This window comes from Cheilinus undulatus, linkage group 17 (genome assembly GCF_018320785.1).
Source record: "Cheilinus undulatus linkage group 17, ASM1832078v1, whole genome shotgun sequence".
NCBI lineage: Eukaryota > Metazoa > Chordata > Actinopteri > Labriformes > Labridae > Cheilinus > Cheilinus undulatus.
In genome coordinates this window covers 6,728,083-6,743,050 of record NC_054881.1, presented here as the reverse complement: position 1 = coordinate 6,743,050, position 14,968 = coordinate 6,728,083, and the positions used below count along the sequence as shown (strand labels likewise).

General features: G+C 38.0%; 1 protein-coding gene across 2 annotated transcripts in view; it reads right to left on the bottom strand.

Moving 5' to 3' along the window:
• Nucleotides 1-1,014: 1,014 nt before the first annotated feature.
• Nucleotides 1,015-14,968, bottom strand: part of LOC121525381 (electrogenic sodium bicarbonate cotransporter 1-like) — a 66,966-nt gene continuing 53,012 nt past the window's right edge. The window contains exons 17-26 of one of the 2 annotated variants that reach the window (XM_041811362.1): nucleotides 14,086-14,199; nucleotides 13,336-13,497; nucleotides 11,734-11,912; nucleotides 10,494-10,566; nucleotides 9,633-9,701; nucleotides 7,117-7,290; nucleotides 6,865-7,029; nucleotides 6,457-6,550; nucleotides 6,087-6,164; nucleotides 1,015-5,969 (exon numbers count right to left, since the gene is read on the bottom strand). In XM_041811362.1, the coding sequence (XP_041667296.1) occupies nucleotides 6,121-6,164; nucleotides 6,457-6,550; nucleotides 6,865-7,029; nucleotides 7,117-7,290; nucleotides 9,633-9,701; nucleotides 10,494-10,566; nucleotides 11,734-11,912; nucleotides 13,336-13,497; nucleotides 14,086-14,199 (1,074 nt within the window). In that variant the 3' untranslated portion in view covers nucleotides 1,015-5,969; nucleotides 6,087-6,120. The remainder of the gene's footprint in view (nucleotides 5,970-6,086; nucleotides 6,165-6,456; nucleotides 6,551-6,864; nucleotides 7,030-7,116; nucleotides 7,291-9,632; nucleotides 9,702-10,493; nucleotides 10,567-11,733; nucleotides 11,913-13,335; nucleotides 13,498-14,085; nucleotides 14,200-14,968) is intronic. The other variant, XM_041811363.1, reaches the window with a different exon arrangement.

Below are 14,968 nucleotides of genomic sequence, written 5' to 3'. Positions count from 1 at the left end.
GGGCTCCGTAAATAGCACCTTGTGTCATAAAAAAAAATCATTGCCTAAACCTAAATTCTTTTAACATTTATATCTGGAACCACCATGCAGGTCAAATTTACCCCATAAGAGAGCCTTGATTTTCCCACTGTTTTCTTTCACACCAGCAATAAATAGATGCCAAAATGGAAATACCATCTCTTTTCTTGCAGCAATGCCTAATCAGAAGTCGATAGATCAACCTTCAACATGGAACCAATAGAGGGAAAAAAAGACATTTACCATCGATAAATGTTGAAAGGTAATCTCAGTGCTTCTAATGAAGAGAATACAGTAATGAGGAAGTTTTAGGATTAGCAATCAGTCCAAAGATGATTTTCTAGGTGATGGATCATCTTCCAACAGTGATCTAGTTGGCTATCTTTGGTCAATAAGCTGTTCAATGTCAGTGTTTAACTAACAATCCTAGATCAGTGCTATTTATGAAAATCGAGGCACTTTAATGACAGGTAAATCTGACCCATTGGCTGTTTTAGGTATGTAAATATCCACGGCGGTGGGCCTGACTCATCACTGCCTAGCACCTCTTCACCCTCAGGCACATAAATAACCGCGCTTGAGGACTATGGGAGCAAGTTGTGGTCAAACTTAGTCATATGGTTAAATTACGTTATTACTGTTTAATGCTTTATGGTTTCAAGATTAATCACAAGCGTTAACACGTTAATGTGAACAGCCCTACTTTTTATGGCTGCTACATGGGTGAAGCGCAAAATTTCAATAAAGATTGCCTACTTCCATACATCTTATTTCACTCGCTTTTCCCATGAAAATTAGTAAAATTAAGCTAAGTAGGTCAAGCTCATGAGAAAACTGAATTTTTGTTGTCAGAGAGAAAAATAAAATGGACAGATGACAATAATTCCAGATTTTTACATTTTCAATATCAAATCAATTCAAGATCTGTTCCTCTTATTCAACGCTCTGTGGTGTTAACTCCTCACAAAATTATTAAAAAAGCACACAACAAACATATTTAAGAATCATTTGGACTGTTTTATTGCTCTCATTGAAAACACTAGTCCATAAAAAACAGACATCTGCTTCCTTCAGAGTAACCTATGGTTATTGAGCTAATGATATATTGGTATAAAATCGATTTCAGAGTTACAAACATCAAAAATATTACATTTATTGTGGAATCAAAAGTCAAGATATACAGATCGCATGAAGTGGAAGACGATGTGGTTTGTGATTTTTGGTTAACAGTCTTAAGCTTCACATTCTGAGAATAAATGAGAATCTATTTTTAAGAAAGCAATGATCGAAGCCCTATGAATCAGAACGGCAGTGATTGTGAACATCATTTTCCATCATAGTAAGATATATATACACATGTACATTAAAATGATTGAGATGTTACATTCAGATAAATATCCTAAAAATCGACTGAATTAGTTAAACAATTCAATCAGCATCAGACGTGATCAAGTCATTGCAGTTACATGAAAATTTAAGACATCGCTAATCAAACTGTCGCTAAATGGATTACAGCTCATGATGTGTCCAAGGAAATCTTCAGCTTTAAAGGGAAAACCCTACACAGTCACAATATTGCATAGCCTCACAGTGATTGTTTGTTGATTTGCATAATAAAAAAAACACACACACAACATACTTTCTTAAAAAATGAGCTCAAAGCTTGAGAATTTATCACATTAAAAGTTTTAAATATGATCACATTTTAAAGGAAAATTTTACTCAAGACTTCGAGGGTCTACGGTCAAGCGTGTGAGGATATCAGACACCCAACTTCATTACAAAAAACAAACAGAAAATACAATGTCTCGTTACCAAATGGCAATTTTAGGGTTAAATATCCTTCATGCTGGAGTGGGAATAATTTAAAATTGGATTTAGCCTCAGCTAACATACATCTACACATTATCTTACTCCTTTTCCTTTCTATAACGAGTTATTTCTATCTGTGTTCTTGAGAGCTTTAACTGGATACCTCGTTAACTTTACAGCCAATGACATTTATGTGACTTCATTTCTAGCAATCTTGAAAAAATGACTGAAATATTCTAAAACAACCAAGAACATTACGAGACAGGATAAGCGGCCACTTCATTAGGTACGCCTGTTCAACTGCCTGTTAACAAAAAAAATCTTATCAGCCAATCACATGGCAGCACCCAGTGCATTTAGGCATGCAGACATGGTCGAGACAATGAGCACAAGTCAAAGGTGAATTAAGCGACTTGTCATTAGTTGCTGCAATGTAATTGACTGATGAAATATTTGCATTAAAAGTACCTGAACAGGTGTACCTAATAAAGTGGTCAGTGAGTGTAAGATGACCTAAAGAAAACAGACAGAAGGACCTCGTCATCGTAGGAAAAGGAGTAAATAAAATGTAAATATGCATGTCCTTTTTGAGGCTTCCGTATAAAATAAATTGTACATAACTATCTCATACTGATTAACAAAAAATAGAATATAATATCTTAAGTGTCAAAGAGCATAAAAAGGACTCAGCGTGAGGATTCAAAGATCTTACACAGTGCCAGTTAAGGAAAAATAAATCAGTGTTTGATCACATAAAAACTGCACAAAAGATGCTGAAAATGCCTGGCACCTACAGAGAAACAGAAGAGGTAGAGCTATATAAAGTATAATACATCTAAATCTCCCTTAAACGGGGAAAAATACAGCCAAGTGGATACAGACCAAGGAGAAAAAATATACTTCAGATTCAATTTGTTCCACAGAGCGTTTAAATAAAATAAATATGGAAGATAAGGAAACAAAAACAGAATTTCCAGTCTCGATGCTAAAATAAGCTTGATTCTATCGCTGTGAATATGCAGCCTTTGATCGATGCTTGATTAATGATCACTATGCCCATTTGTTGATTCAAAATTGATGTCCTTTTGTTCTCTAATATAAAAGCAAATGCACTCTTTTAATCTCATCGTACAAGTACTTTTGACTTAAATGATTAAAAACATGAAAAAAATGCAAAACTCCTCTGCTAAAAGCTGTTGTGTTTACTTAAGAAAATCATACAGTAAAAGAGAGGCTTCTTATTGCTGGTGTTATAGACCTTATTCCTGCAGAGGACATGCTCTTATGAAGGGACAATAAACACTATCATGACATTCTGACAGGCATTTTCATGTTATCATTTCCTGATTGGAAAGCGACTATGAAGATGAAGAACACTGAAAATCCTGAGAGCGATTGGAGCAAATGTCATATGAAAAAACATGCTTGCTAACCAAACTATTAGTCAAATGACGTCAGATGCTCTTAACATTTCCATAAGCATAAAAACGATTGTAGTAGCAAGCCATTTAGAAGAGGGTTTTAAGTGTAAATATCTTAGCTTCGCATTAACAGTGCAGGGCAGTCATCATAACCTCATCATGGATGTACGCTTCAATTCAGATTTCTTTTTTTTATTTCTGATTCTTTTTAGGGTAATGACAAAGTCATTAAACGGCCTCTCAGTGGGAAATATGAGCGCCAAATTACATTGATGATGCAGCAATTCAATGTGAATAATGGAGCTTAAACAGAGGCAACAGTGTTTCTTTTTCGATTATTTTTCCATCTGAATCTTAAAGAAATAAAAATTTTAAAACTGTAAATTTTTCATATAGTTATATAACATAAGAAGGGTGAGACTTGTCTGAAAAAATCTGATTGGCATAAAGGTAAAATATGTGCTTCAAGGTGTGGAATTATTTATGAAAATGCAGAAAATGTCTCCTAAGAAAGAGCACAAACTGTCTGATGCATCTTTAATATAGTTATATAACATAGGAAGGGGCTGTACTTTTATTTTGAAAAATTATGATTTCTTTTAAACCAACATGAAAGGCAAAATGTGTGCTTCACAATGTGGAATAATTGCAGAAAATGTCAACACTAGGACAGTTTTCAATGCTACTTTTGCACTGTGGCGTGTATGACATCTCAAAAGTTGGAAAAAATGTTTTAATTTTGTCCATTTTGGTGACAAATGTGAAAATTCCATGTAAATAATTTGCGCATTATAATGCATTTCCTTTTGCATTTATCAATCATAACTTTCAGCACCACTGTATCGCTGGCAGGCCAAAACCTTGTATCTCCAGAACTACCATGCACAAGGACTGACAAAAATGATGGTTTTTCAGATAAACTGTCATAGTCAGCATCTTTTTTACACTTTTTATCTTGTCAAAACACACCAACAGATGTAAAGGATGACCAATAGCACTGATTTATGCAAAAAAAAAAAAATAGAAAAATGGCTGCGTCATTTCTGTCTGAGGGCAATATTGCATATTCAGATAAACACCGGTGCGATTGAACGCACTCTGCATTTATTTCTGCACATGTTAAGAAGAGCTGGTGCACAAATGATCCTGGTATTTCTCGTACTGACGAGGTGTTTCCAACCAGTTTGTCCGTACTGAAATAAAAAGCCACAAGGAAAGTGGCAGATCAGGTTTAGAAGAATATGTAGGTTTTTGCCCAGGCTTGAATAAATATGTTTAAAATGAGCCATAAGCTTGGGTTGCTGCATGTTTTCCCAAAAGCCCTAAATCTTTCAAATTGAAAAGAGGTAAGTTGCTGCTGAATGAACAAATGGATCCCACAACAGGGAAATTCCATTCTTGTAGCCAAAATGACAAAGACTCAACATAATATTTAAACATTGTATCAAATATTGAAATTTTCTGCATTTTTATAAAGAAAAAAATCAAAATAATTCAATATATACGTATCTGAAATGACACTTTTGCTTTTTATGTCCTTTTAAAAAAATAATAGCTTCAACTGGGAACTTCCACTCCAAATTCCTGGATAGTTTTTTGACCTTTTAAAGAGAAAGAAGTAAACTTATTGATCTTCAATGCAATAGTTATGATTACAGAGTGATTAAGACATTTTGAGAACAAATGGAAAATGATGTTGGTGCCAAAGGAGGCTTTTTGCAGGTCAAACTACATCATTTTATTTTTGTCAGCATTTCAAATATAAAATGTATTTAAAATTCCTTGAAAATTATGCATATGACAGCCTAATGAGCAAAAGTAGGGGAAGCATGGCCCTTGACCCTCTTAAGTTTGGGCAGATTTTGATCACCTCTGGCTCCATCTCTGAACCATAATATCTTATTTCTTCCACTTAGATTATGTTTGTAATTATCAAAAGGTATCTCGGACGTGGCTCAGTGCTGGCATTAGCTTTGAACAGGGAGTAGCTTAAGCTCTGTCAAAAATGTTTTCTAACAGGAAATGTGGTCTGATTTCTTCCCGGATTTTAAGCATGCATCGTCTTTGTAGTCGCTTTTCAATTGGAATTAATCAAATAAAAACAGCTGCCAAAACTGCAGTGTTTAAATGGAAAACAACCTAGAATATAAGAGTAAATTAGAGCATGGCCGCAGTGGGAATACAGTCTATCAGGTAGCTAATCTCTTATAAATACAAGCAGGAAACTCCTGATATGTACACAGTGAAATTAAAACATCTGTGGTCTAAAAATGTCTTTAAATGGGCATGTTTCATGCTTTTACATCTTTGGTTGGATGCTTATTATAAGTTATTAAAGTGTACACAATAATAAATGTTAATATTGCATAAAAACTGCATATATATGACCTCAAGTAGCCCTTTTGTCTGTCAGGATAAATAAAGAATACTCAAAAGTATCCCGTTTCAGCCCTGATTATAAATCAGTACCACCGGAGTGTTTGCATCTTAAGACAGAATCTTTCCAGCCATTTTGATTCAATCCTCACAAGAGAAGTATTAAAAATGCTATAATACAAAAAAAAAGAGGACGGTTATTGTTTGCGACGCAGCTGCATCTTCAGATATTTCATTCACAGATCGGTTTCAGAGTTCTTCCTCCAGACGAAACCGTTCTCTCCAGCGTCCCTCCCTATTCGAATCTGAGGCGAACCTTTAGTGTAGCCTCCTTTTTCAAGACTGAGAGAAAGAGATGGAAAAGAGTAATAAATAAGTGTCTGAGGGACTGAAAAATCCTGCTGCATGAATCACGTTGCGCAAAGAAAATATGTGAAACAAATGCCAGCTGGTACTCACTCACTCGGCCACAGTGGGAGACTCAAAGTAGTGCTCAGCACGGGGAATGCGTGTTAAGGAAAGTCTTGGATTCATCTCCTAGAAGGGGGGAAAAAATCTTTTGAAACATATTTCATAAACACTGAGGGAGAGGAAGGAGAGACAGAAGAGAAAGCAAGCGTGGAAAAAGCTGCTTTTAAAGCTAATCTTTAAAAAAAAAAAGGCACACAGAGCAGAGGGGGGAGAAAAATCAGACAAATATGGATCATTAAAGTGCCAAATTTGTTTGTGCAAGCAAGAAAACTAGTACAACAGGAGAGAAAATGAAGCATGAAGGCTTTAGAAGCTTAGTTTGAGCAGGGCGTGGAGCTCGAAGCTTGCCAGTACTCACTATCCAAAGATTTATCCCCCAACATGGGCTCCTGCTCCATCATATCCATAGAGATTTTTATACTGGGGATATTGTCATGGTAGGGGTAGTCGGACTGTTGGAGGAGGGAGGGAGAACATTAACACAACCTCTACATCTACAGGAAGCTGTAGACAATCCCAGCAATAGAGAATATTCCCACAGGTGCCACGTTTCTGTAGTGTCACACTCAGGGTGGGAAGCTCTAATGATATGTTGACACGTCTTAATTCATTTCCCAATAAAGGCAACTACAACGACGATGTATATAGACGTCAGTCAATATAACATTTGAGCTTCCTACCCTAGATGTGACGTCATAGGAACACAGCCACCGTGGGACGGCGGTCAATGGATTTTGGTTTCTAAATATTATACTAGAGTACTTACAAATTCCATTTCACTGTCGATGCTTCCCTTCTTCTTTCCTTTCTTCTTCTTCTCATCCTCCTTCTTCTTCTTGTCCTTCTCCGGGATGACGTCGTCCAGGTAGCTCAGGTCGTGTTGGGAGAACACGTAGTCCATCGCTTTACGAACGGCAACGAGAGCCAAGATCTGTGCATGAAGAAATCAAAAGTGTCATGAGTTTTTCAGTCAGCTGGGATGAAGCTCTGTGCGTTGTGCAAGGCAATGATTTCTCACCATGACAGGGAAAATGATGGCAGCCACTGTCGACTTGAGGATCCACAGGAGGGCCAGACAGAGACCCTGGATGAAGGTGAAGAGGTGGATGCGCCTCTGGGGGACGTGTCGCAGGTAGATCAGGTCCGGTTGGTGCTTGGCTGGCATTAGGAGCAGCTGCAGGCGGTCCATGAACTGACAGAAACAACAGTCTTCTGTTAATACAAGCTCGTTACCTCGCTAGTTTATGGCAGAAAAAAATGATAGTGGTAACATGTCTATTAACTAGAAACCTGGTTATGAAGTGGGCTATAACAACATATTTGGGTAAGGGTTGGTTAGTTTTATTGTATAACTACACGGTTCACCTTAGCAACTCCTAGCGTCAATTTTTATTGAAGTTTCCGACTATTCTAGCTTAACTTTAGTCTCCAAGTTACTAGCGTAGTGGTAGCCAGGAAACCACTAGCTTACCTACAACCTTGTGTCTTAGCTGCTGCTGATTTAGCTGCTAATAGTATGGATACTCATTGTGTAGCTCTTACAGAATTTGTAGCATTAATTATTTATATGCTAGCCAGCCACCAAAAACAATTTTTACTACATAGTTCTTACTAAAAAGTCACCAGAAGCTACATGTTGGGCCTTATCGTCTGCCTAGCCAGTTACACCTTTGATATGTGATCCATGTTAGCTGCTTGTCAGCCGCTGGTGAGTATATTTAGGTGTAGAAGTAGCTAGCAAACCTCTAGTAGCTTATCTATATCTTGTGTCTTAGCTGCTAACTATTTAGCTATAACTTAATACTACTTGTAGAGTAGCTCTTTCTCACCTGTAGTATTTACTGTCTTAGATGCTAGCTTGCCACCTGTTGTTGCACAGTTTGTCTAATCTTCCAAATAGCCACTTGTAGCTTTGATTATATCATCTGTTTTAGCTGCTAGCTGTTAGCTACAAGTGAGTATGCTTAGGTGTAGTCGAAGTCAGCAAGCCAGTAGTAGCTTATCTACACTTGTATCTTAGCTGCTGTATAGCTAGCTGCTAACTAGCTACCTGTAGGAATGAACACATCTTGGTTCTTACAGGTACCTATAGTATTATTTATTTTTTATATCCAAGATGCTAGCTAGCCACCGGAAGCAGTGATAACTACGTATGCCCAACTAGCTAGCCACCAGGAGCTGCATGATTTGCCCTCCCACCAAGCTAGCCAATTATAGCTTTTGTTATGGTTTAGCTGCAGGATAGCTGCTGGCAAATGTAACTTAAAGCGCGACCGTTGTATCTTTGATTATGATCCGTTTTAGCTTCTAGTTACCCCTCGACAAGTATACTTTGCTGTAGCATAGACCCCAACCGGCACTTTATAGGGCTTGTGTTTTAGCTGCTAACCATTTAGCCGCTAACTAGCCTCAAGTAGTGGTTAAAAACTTGTGCAACTGTTTGTTACCAGTAGATTATTTATTTCGATCTTTTTTTAGCTGCTATTTAGCCACTGGCAGATATATATTGAGTATAGTAGATGTCAGCAAGCCACTAGTAGCCTATTTACTTCTGTCATAGCTGCTCATGATCATTTAGCTGCTCAGAAGCAGCAATTCATACTTATTGTGTATCTTTAAGTTACTATTAGCATTATTTACTTGTTTTGTTTTAGAGCCATAGCTTAGAATCACCAGCTAGCATAAATACATCTTACAGAGGTGCTAACATTGCCTGATTTTGCTGCCAGCAAGCAAAAAAATAATTATTGTGTGTTGTATGAAGGAAACAGCAACTTTATGAGACAGACATTTTTAAGCTTGTAGCCTCCATCGGGGTAATGAGGCTGAAACAACAGGCTAATCATGTGCTATACACCAAAGCTGTCGCTGGAGCTTTCCATTTCCTTCAAGACTTTTTTCATCCCCCATGTACTTTGGAAATTGGTAAAGTTGCGCCAAAAATACCCACACAAGTCCAGTTTTGTAGCAGTTAGCAAGCCACAACTAGCACTGATCATTCTTAGGTCTTAGCCATTAGAATTTTTTTTTTACTTTTATATTATAGCCAGCAAGGGCTTTTCTTACATCTTGTGCCCACATGTATGTAAAACTACAGCTTTACATGATCTGTTTTAGCTGCTGGCTGGTTAACAGTTAGTATGCTTACATAACAACAAACCACCAGTAACCTTATTTACTGTAAATGTCTTAATCACTGGGCAGTAGCTTCCTCAAATGTCGCATCATTAACTAGTCACTTGTAGGCTATGTAGTTGTGCAAAGCTCATTATGCTGTTGGAGTGCAGTAAATCCTGTCTTCCAGTGAATCAGAATTGTGTTTTCTATTACTTCCTGTTAAATAAAAGGGTGTGCATGGATACAGAGGCTTTAACTTATGGGCCTTAATTAATAATTGCTAAGTTTGGTATGCTGGAGAATAGTTAGTTTCACTGTTGAGTAATTAGTTAGATAACCATTTTACATGAGTAATGTAATGATAAGTGATTATATTTTTCAGCCTAACAATAGTAAGAAGGCAATGAACTCTCTCACCTGCACGCCATTGAGTGAAGCCACACCCATGTAGAGGAACACGCCATAGAGCACAGGCATGGGAATGAACTGAAAGACACAAAGAAAACAGTTATTACTGTAATGTTTGAATGGCTGTTTGTTTACTTAGAGTTTGTCTAAATATAAGAGCAATTCCAGGTATTCCAGGAGCCAAAGGCTATCTTCATACATGTATTCAGAAAGTTTATTTTAAGCATCATCGCTTGGTTTAAAAATACCAGTACTCCCCAAGCAGCTTATCTAAGAATGTACTTTTAGTCAGCACATCGCTGTTGACAGTCACTTGGCTGACTTTTGTGAAGGTTTTTGCTCAGGAAGTTTAAGCAGAGGGGAGAAATATTGCAAAACACAAAAGAGCAAGCATATAAATTTGCATCAAAATAATAAAAAAGAAGATTTTAAGCCCAAAAATCAATTGATATATTTGAAAATTCACAACTTAAAATATTCAATGTTCCAAAAATCAATTATTTTCCAGTATATTAAAAAGGAGTATTTTCAAGGAAAATCCAGGTACTTCAGCACAACATTTAAAAAAAATGTCCACAAGTGGGAGCTCAAGCTCCAATAATCTCCTCCCAGTGCCTTCACATTTTTCCTGTTTGGCAGCTTAATGTGGGAAAGGAAACTGGAGAAGGCACTCAGCTGCAATCGGAGCTTAAGCCATGATGAACATGCTTATTTCACATCGCATTACTTCAGCTATTCAACTTTATAATCGGATGAATCAAAGGCTGGAATTTATTTCAAATCTAAAAGGTGAGACAAGAGTTTGTCCTGAAAGAGGTGGACAGTAATCCTGATTTTTTTTGTAGAGGAATTAAAAGGTTGGAGTTTTACCTTGAGGATGGGGGCCATAAAGACAGATAGTCCAGTGAGGAGGAACACGAAGATACCTGTGACTCTTTGCTCCCTGGATTGGTGGATAAAACAGACATGCATCATTTAATTCCACAGTTTGGATCATGTTTTATTTAAGACTATTTGCTTGTACAATAAAATCTGACCAACTCTGAACTTCCCAGTCTTAGAGCTTTACTTTTAATGACTGTGCATCCACAAAAATGGGGCCTTAAAAGACTCAAGATCAAGATTTTTATTTCTCACATGCTCAGAAAGGTAAGCTGTTCTTGAAGGTCATGCAATAAAAACACTCAAACTACACACCAAGATACTTAAATGCAGGAAAATGTAGTCCTAAGATAAAAAATAAAAGCTTACAAACTTGGTTTTTAACAGGACACAAGAAAAAAAAAGTAACGCTTACACCACAAATTTAGTGTGCCATAATCGTTTTCATCAACATATCTGAGCTTTGCAAAGGTTTCTTTTGCTTTTCCTTCCTTTTCTGACACTTTTTTCAGTCTTTCTTTGTTGTTTTGTTCCTATTTTCCATTCCTGATCAGACAAAACCCCATTATCTTTATATTAAATCACAAAATCCTTGTTTGATTAGAAAAAAAAAAACTTAAAGTGCCTCTGTACTGATCATTTACGCATACTAATGGGATAAAAGCATGATAAGAATCTAGCAAATGCACATATTATTAAGTAAATGATTTACAGAAGGAAAAAGTAAGACTTTATAAGGATTTTTACACCTGCAATTGAAGTGTGCAGTCTTAAAAAGCTTCCTAGCCTGCCTGTTAGCTGGTTTTTAAAAGATCTGTCAACCGAGGAATCTAAATTAATTCAACCTAAAGCCTGAAAATCTATCCAAATCTTCATCAAGGGAGCAACAGTACCTAATTTAGCTTCTTGAAGGCGTTTCGCCTTTTTTCCAAAAGGTTTCTTCGGTTCTAAAAGTAAAGAAACCTTCAGGAGAAGAGGCGAAACGTCTTCAAGAACCTCAATCAAGTCCAGTTGGATAACCATGACCTGGATGAATGAAAACCTATACAGACGGCCTGAAACTAGATGCATTTTCTTTGGATTGCCACACAAGAATGTGTGTATTGCTTAGCCCCTCCATTGTGTTTTTCTGGACCTCTAACCAATAAGCACTAGTGCAAATATGATGCACTGACAGTAGTAAGGTAAAATGTGACCAACTTGTGCACCACAAGCTGCATTAACTCACCTCACTCCCAGGAATTTGGGCTGCTCCCCGGGGGCCGACGTCTCCGTCTCCATTTTCAGAGAGTCGATGTGGGCGATGGAGATGACAGTGGCAGCCACGTACCACGGCAGACCCATGAACGAGCAGATGATCATCAGGATGGCCACCCAGAACAGGTCCAGGTGATAGCCTGCCCCTTTCTGTGAGGAGAGGAAGACGAGCAGAGGCATGAATTATCAGAGCAATACTCAGAGGCATCTTATTTGTCTATTTAAAGATCTTAAGGCTCATTATAAATCACAAATGTGAATTTAGAGGGAACATGTGGAAAAAGTACACATTAATGGTATTAAAGTAAAAGTACAGTTAATCTGTGTAAAATTTACTTAAGTAGAAGTAAAAGTACTGGTCTATAAATCTACTCAAGCAAAAGTAAAAACATATTTAATTTAAAGTTTATTTTAAGAACTTAGTACTAAGTGAAGGAACAAAGCAGAGAGTCAACCTCATTGCAAGGCAATTCATACTACAAAAGCAGAGGTGTCCAAACTCTCCCTGGCCCGCGGTCTATTTTTGATTGGCCCGCAGTAATTTCTGAACATTTAATTAAATATGGCCCACATTTGAACATGAAGCTTGTGATGACTGTATAGTACTTATTAGTGTCAGCACAAGGCAGTGCTACCATGCTAATTCAGTAAACAAACATTTTGGCAAGAAGAATTTATTGATTTGAGTTTTTTGTGACTGAATTAAGACAGCGCTGTCAATGGAAAACATATTGGCAACCAAAATAATAATATTTATAAGATTTATAATGCCCTGACGGATTACAAAGGCTAAAAGCAGTACTGTTTGTGTTTTAGGGGAAACACTAGTAGTAGCCAGGGCCGACCAGGACCCCTGAAATCTGATTGGCCTCCCTAAAATCCTTTAAATGACTGGCTATTTGCCTTGTCAGCCATTAACTAGCCGTTTAAGTGTACCCAGTCACTGACTGGCATACTTTAATCACCTTAAGATTGGTTTTTATAAACTGTACTTTGCTCAAGGTGAGACATATGAAAGTGGCCCCACCATCCTTACATATTTTCTTATGTGGCCCTCAGTGGAAAAAGTTTGGACACCCCTGTCCTTAAGTGTCCTTTAGGAGCACACAAAGTCACATGCCGGATCTCTAACTCAGTGGATAACTTCACTCATGGTGCAAATGTATCTCACATCAAAAACAACAATAATCCATTAAAAGTATTGCACTCAGGTAGAAGTACAGTAGAAATAAAAGTACTGATGTCAAAATGCACATGAAAAAGTACAATTACCTCCCCCTCTCCCCAAAAAAACAACATTACAGCAATTTGAGTAAATGCTATTAGCTACTTTCCACCCCTGGGGAACAGGTCCATCATAGAAGTCATCGTCACTTATCACCTTATCGCTCTCATGCTTTAAAACAGTAGAACCAGACTGGGTCTAATTCAACCCACATGGCAAATAATGCATATTCCAAACAAATAAAACAGAAAAGTTAACTGCACTGTTATACATCTTAACATTATTGCAATGGGGATTATACTCAGTGAGTTTTGGAGCTTCAGTAAAGGTTTGAAGTATTGCACCAACCCTCAGCTTGTGCTCCTTCCTGTTAACAATCACTGCAGTGATCTGCTGATCCATGAAGATGAGGATGGTGACCAGCAGAGCAGGGAGCGAAGCAGCCAGGTACACCCACCACGGGTTTCCCCCAAACGGAGGAACAAACCATCCCCTTAGTGGACTCGTGGGCTGGAAGAGAAGAACAACAACACTGATAAAGCAACACCTGACTTCGAGATCTCCTGACATGAATACCTTTTCATATAAAACACACAAAAACTAATTTGAAGCAGTTACTCGACACTCTCAGAGAGTCTGAACACTGCACAGAGGCTGAAATTACAGGTGCATCATTACAAGACAGAAATCAGCGAGTTAAGATGCAAACAAAGCTGCCTCTGTAGTCGCAGATTTAAGATCCTGTGTGTTCTCACATCTCCTATAATCAAGATGTTATTTGATGCAGGGACCCACTCCTCTGCCCCATCATTCCCTTCCTTCATGTCAGGACCGGGGGGGGGGTTAAGTTTGAGCCTGACTGTGCTTGTGTTTCAGGTTATGTGTATTACTCACTGAGCAGACCATAAAGGAAGCATTATACTGGGGTTTAGAGCTCTTTTACAAGAAACATGGTTCATTATCAGCGTAATCAGAGGAAACAGCAGCTGGCTGACTTTTTCATTCAGCTTAGGACAAGTCAGAGCATTGATTTCTAACACACAATGAAGTGTATACAAGTTTTATGTAGATTTTTTTTAATAGTGTCTTCCATGTTACCTTGAATTCACTTGGCACTATGAGCTTTGGAGTGTTCACACCGACGAAGGCGTCCACGCCGCAGAAGACAAGGATGGTCAGGATGATTGCAAAGTCACTGATGAGCTTCCTCACCTGGAAAGGAGACACATTTTTAACAGGATGAACTCTCAGCAATCCCTGCTGTATCCAAGCAGGTTTGACCCCCAAGGGCCAGATAGTTGATGACTCAGTATCTTGCTCAAGCACTGCACAAGAGATTGGCTTCGGCACAATATGGTTGTACACACCGTGGGCGTAACATTATCAATACTAGCAGACAGGCTCTCAGAGCATTGTAGAGCCAACTGTTGCAAGCATTTGCAAGTTTCAATTCAACTCGAACTGGGCTTAAATAGCACAAATTTCTGATTTAACATCAATTGATGCACCATGGGTATTACCCACTTATTATTCTCTCTCTCTATACCAGCATTTCCCAAACTTTTTTTAAGGTGACCCACTTTTTACACATGCCATTGCAATCCAACAGCTTTCTTTTCCTTGCGTTATTGCTCATTAAGTCTGCCTTCTGCAACATCCTCAGCTGATTCGTTGAGATGATAGCTGGTGCTATACCTTGGATAACGTCAACTCTGGACTCAGTCTGATCCTAAAACGGAGCTTTCTGTTTTACATGCCTGAAAGAAGCCACTGCACCAAATGGGCTTTTCTTTGCATGCTCAACCCCTTGGCACTTCAGTAGCTGTCTGCATTGGAACAATGCATTTACTTTTTATAAGCCGAGCATCCATGACTTTGACTTGAGCTCTTTCACCACTCATTGGCTGGTGGAGCCTTGTTTTGTCTTTAAATATGGTGGAGAGGGTGAGTGTTATAGGGTGGGCTTACCCTCATGTGTAGA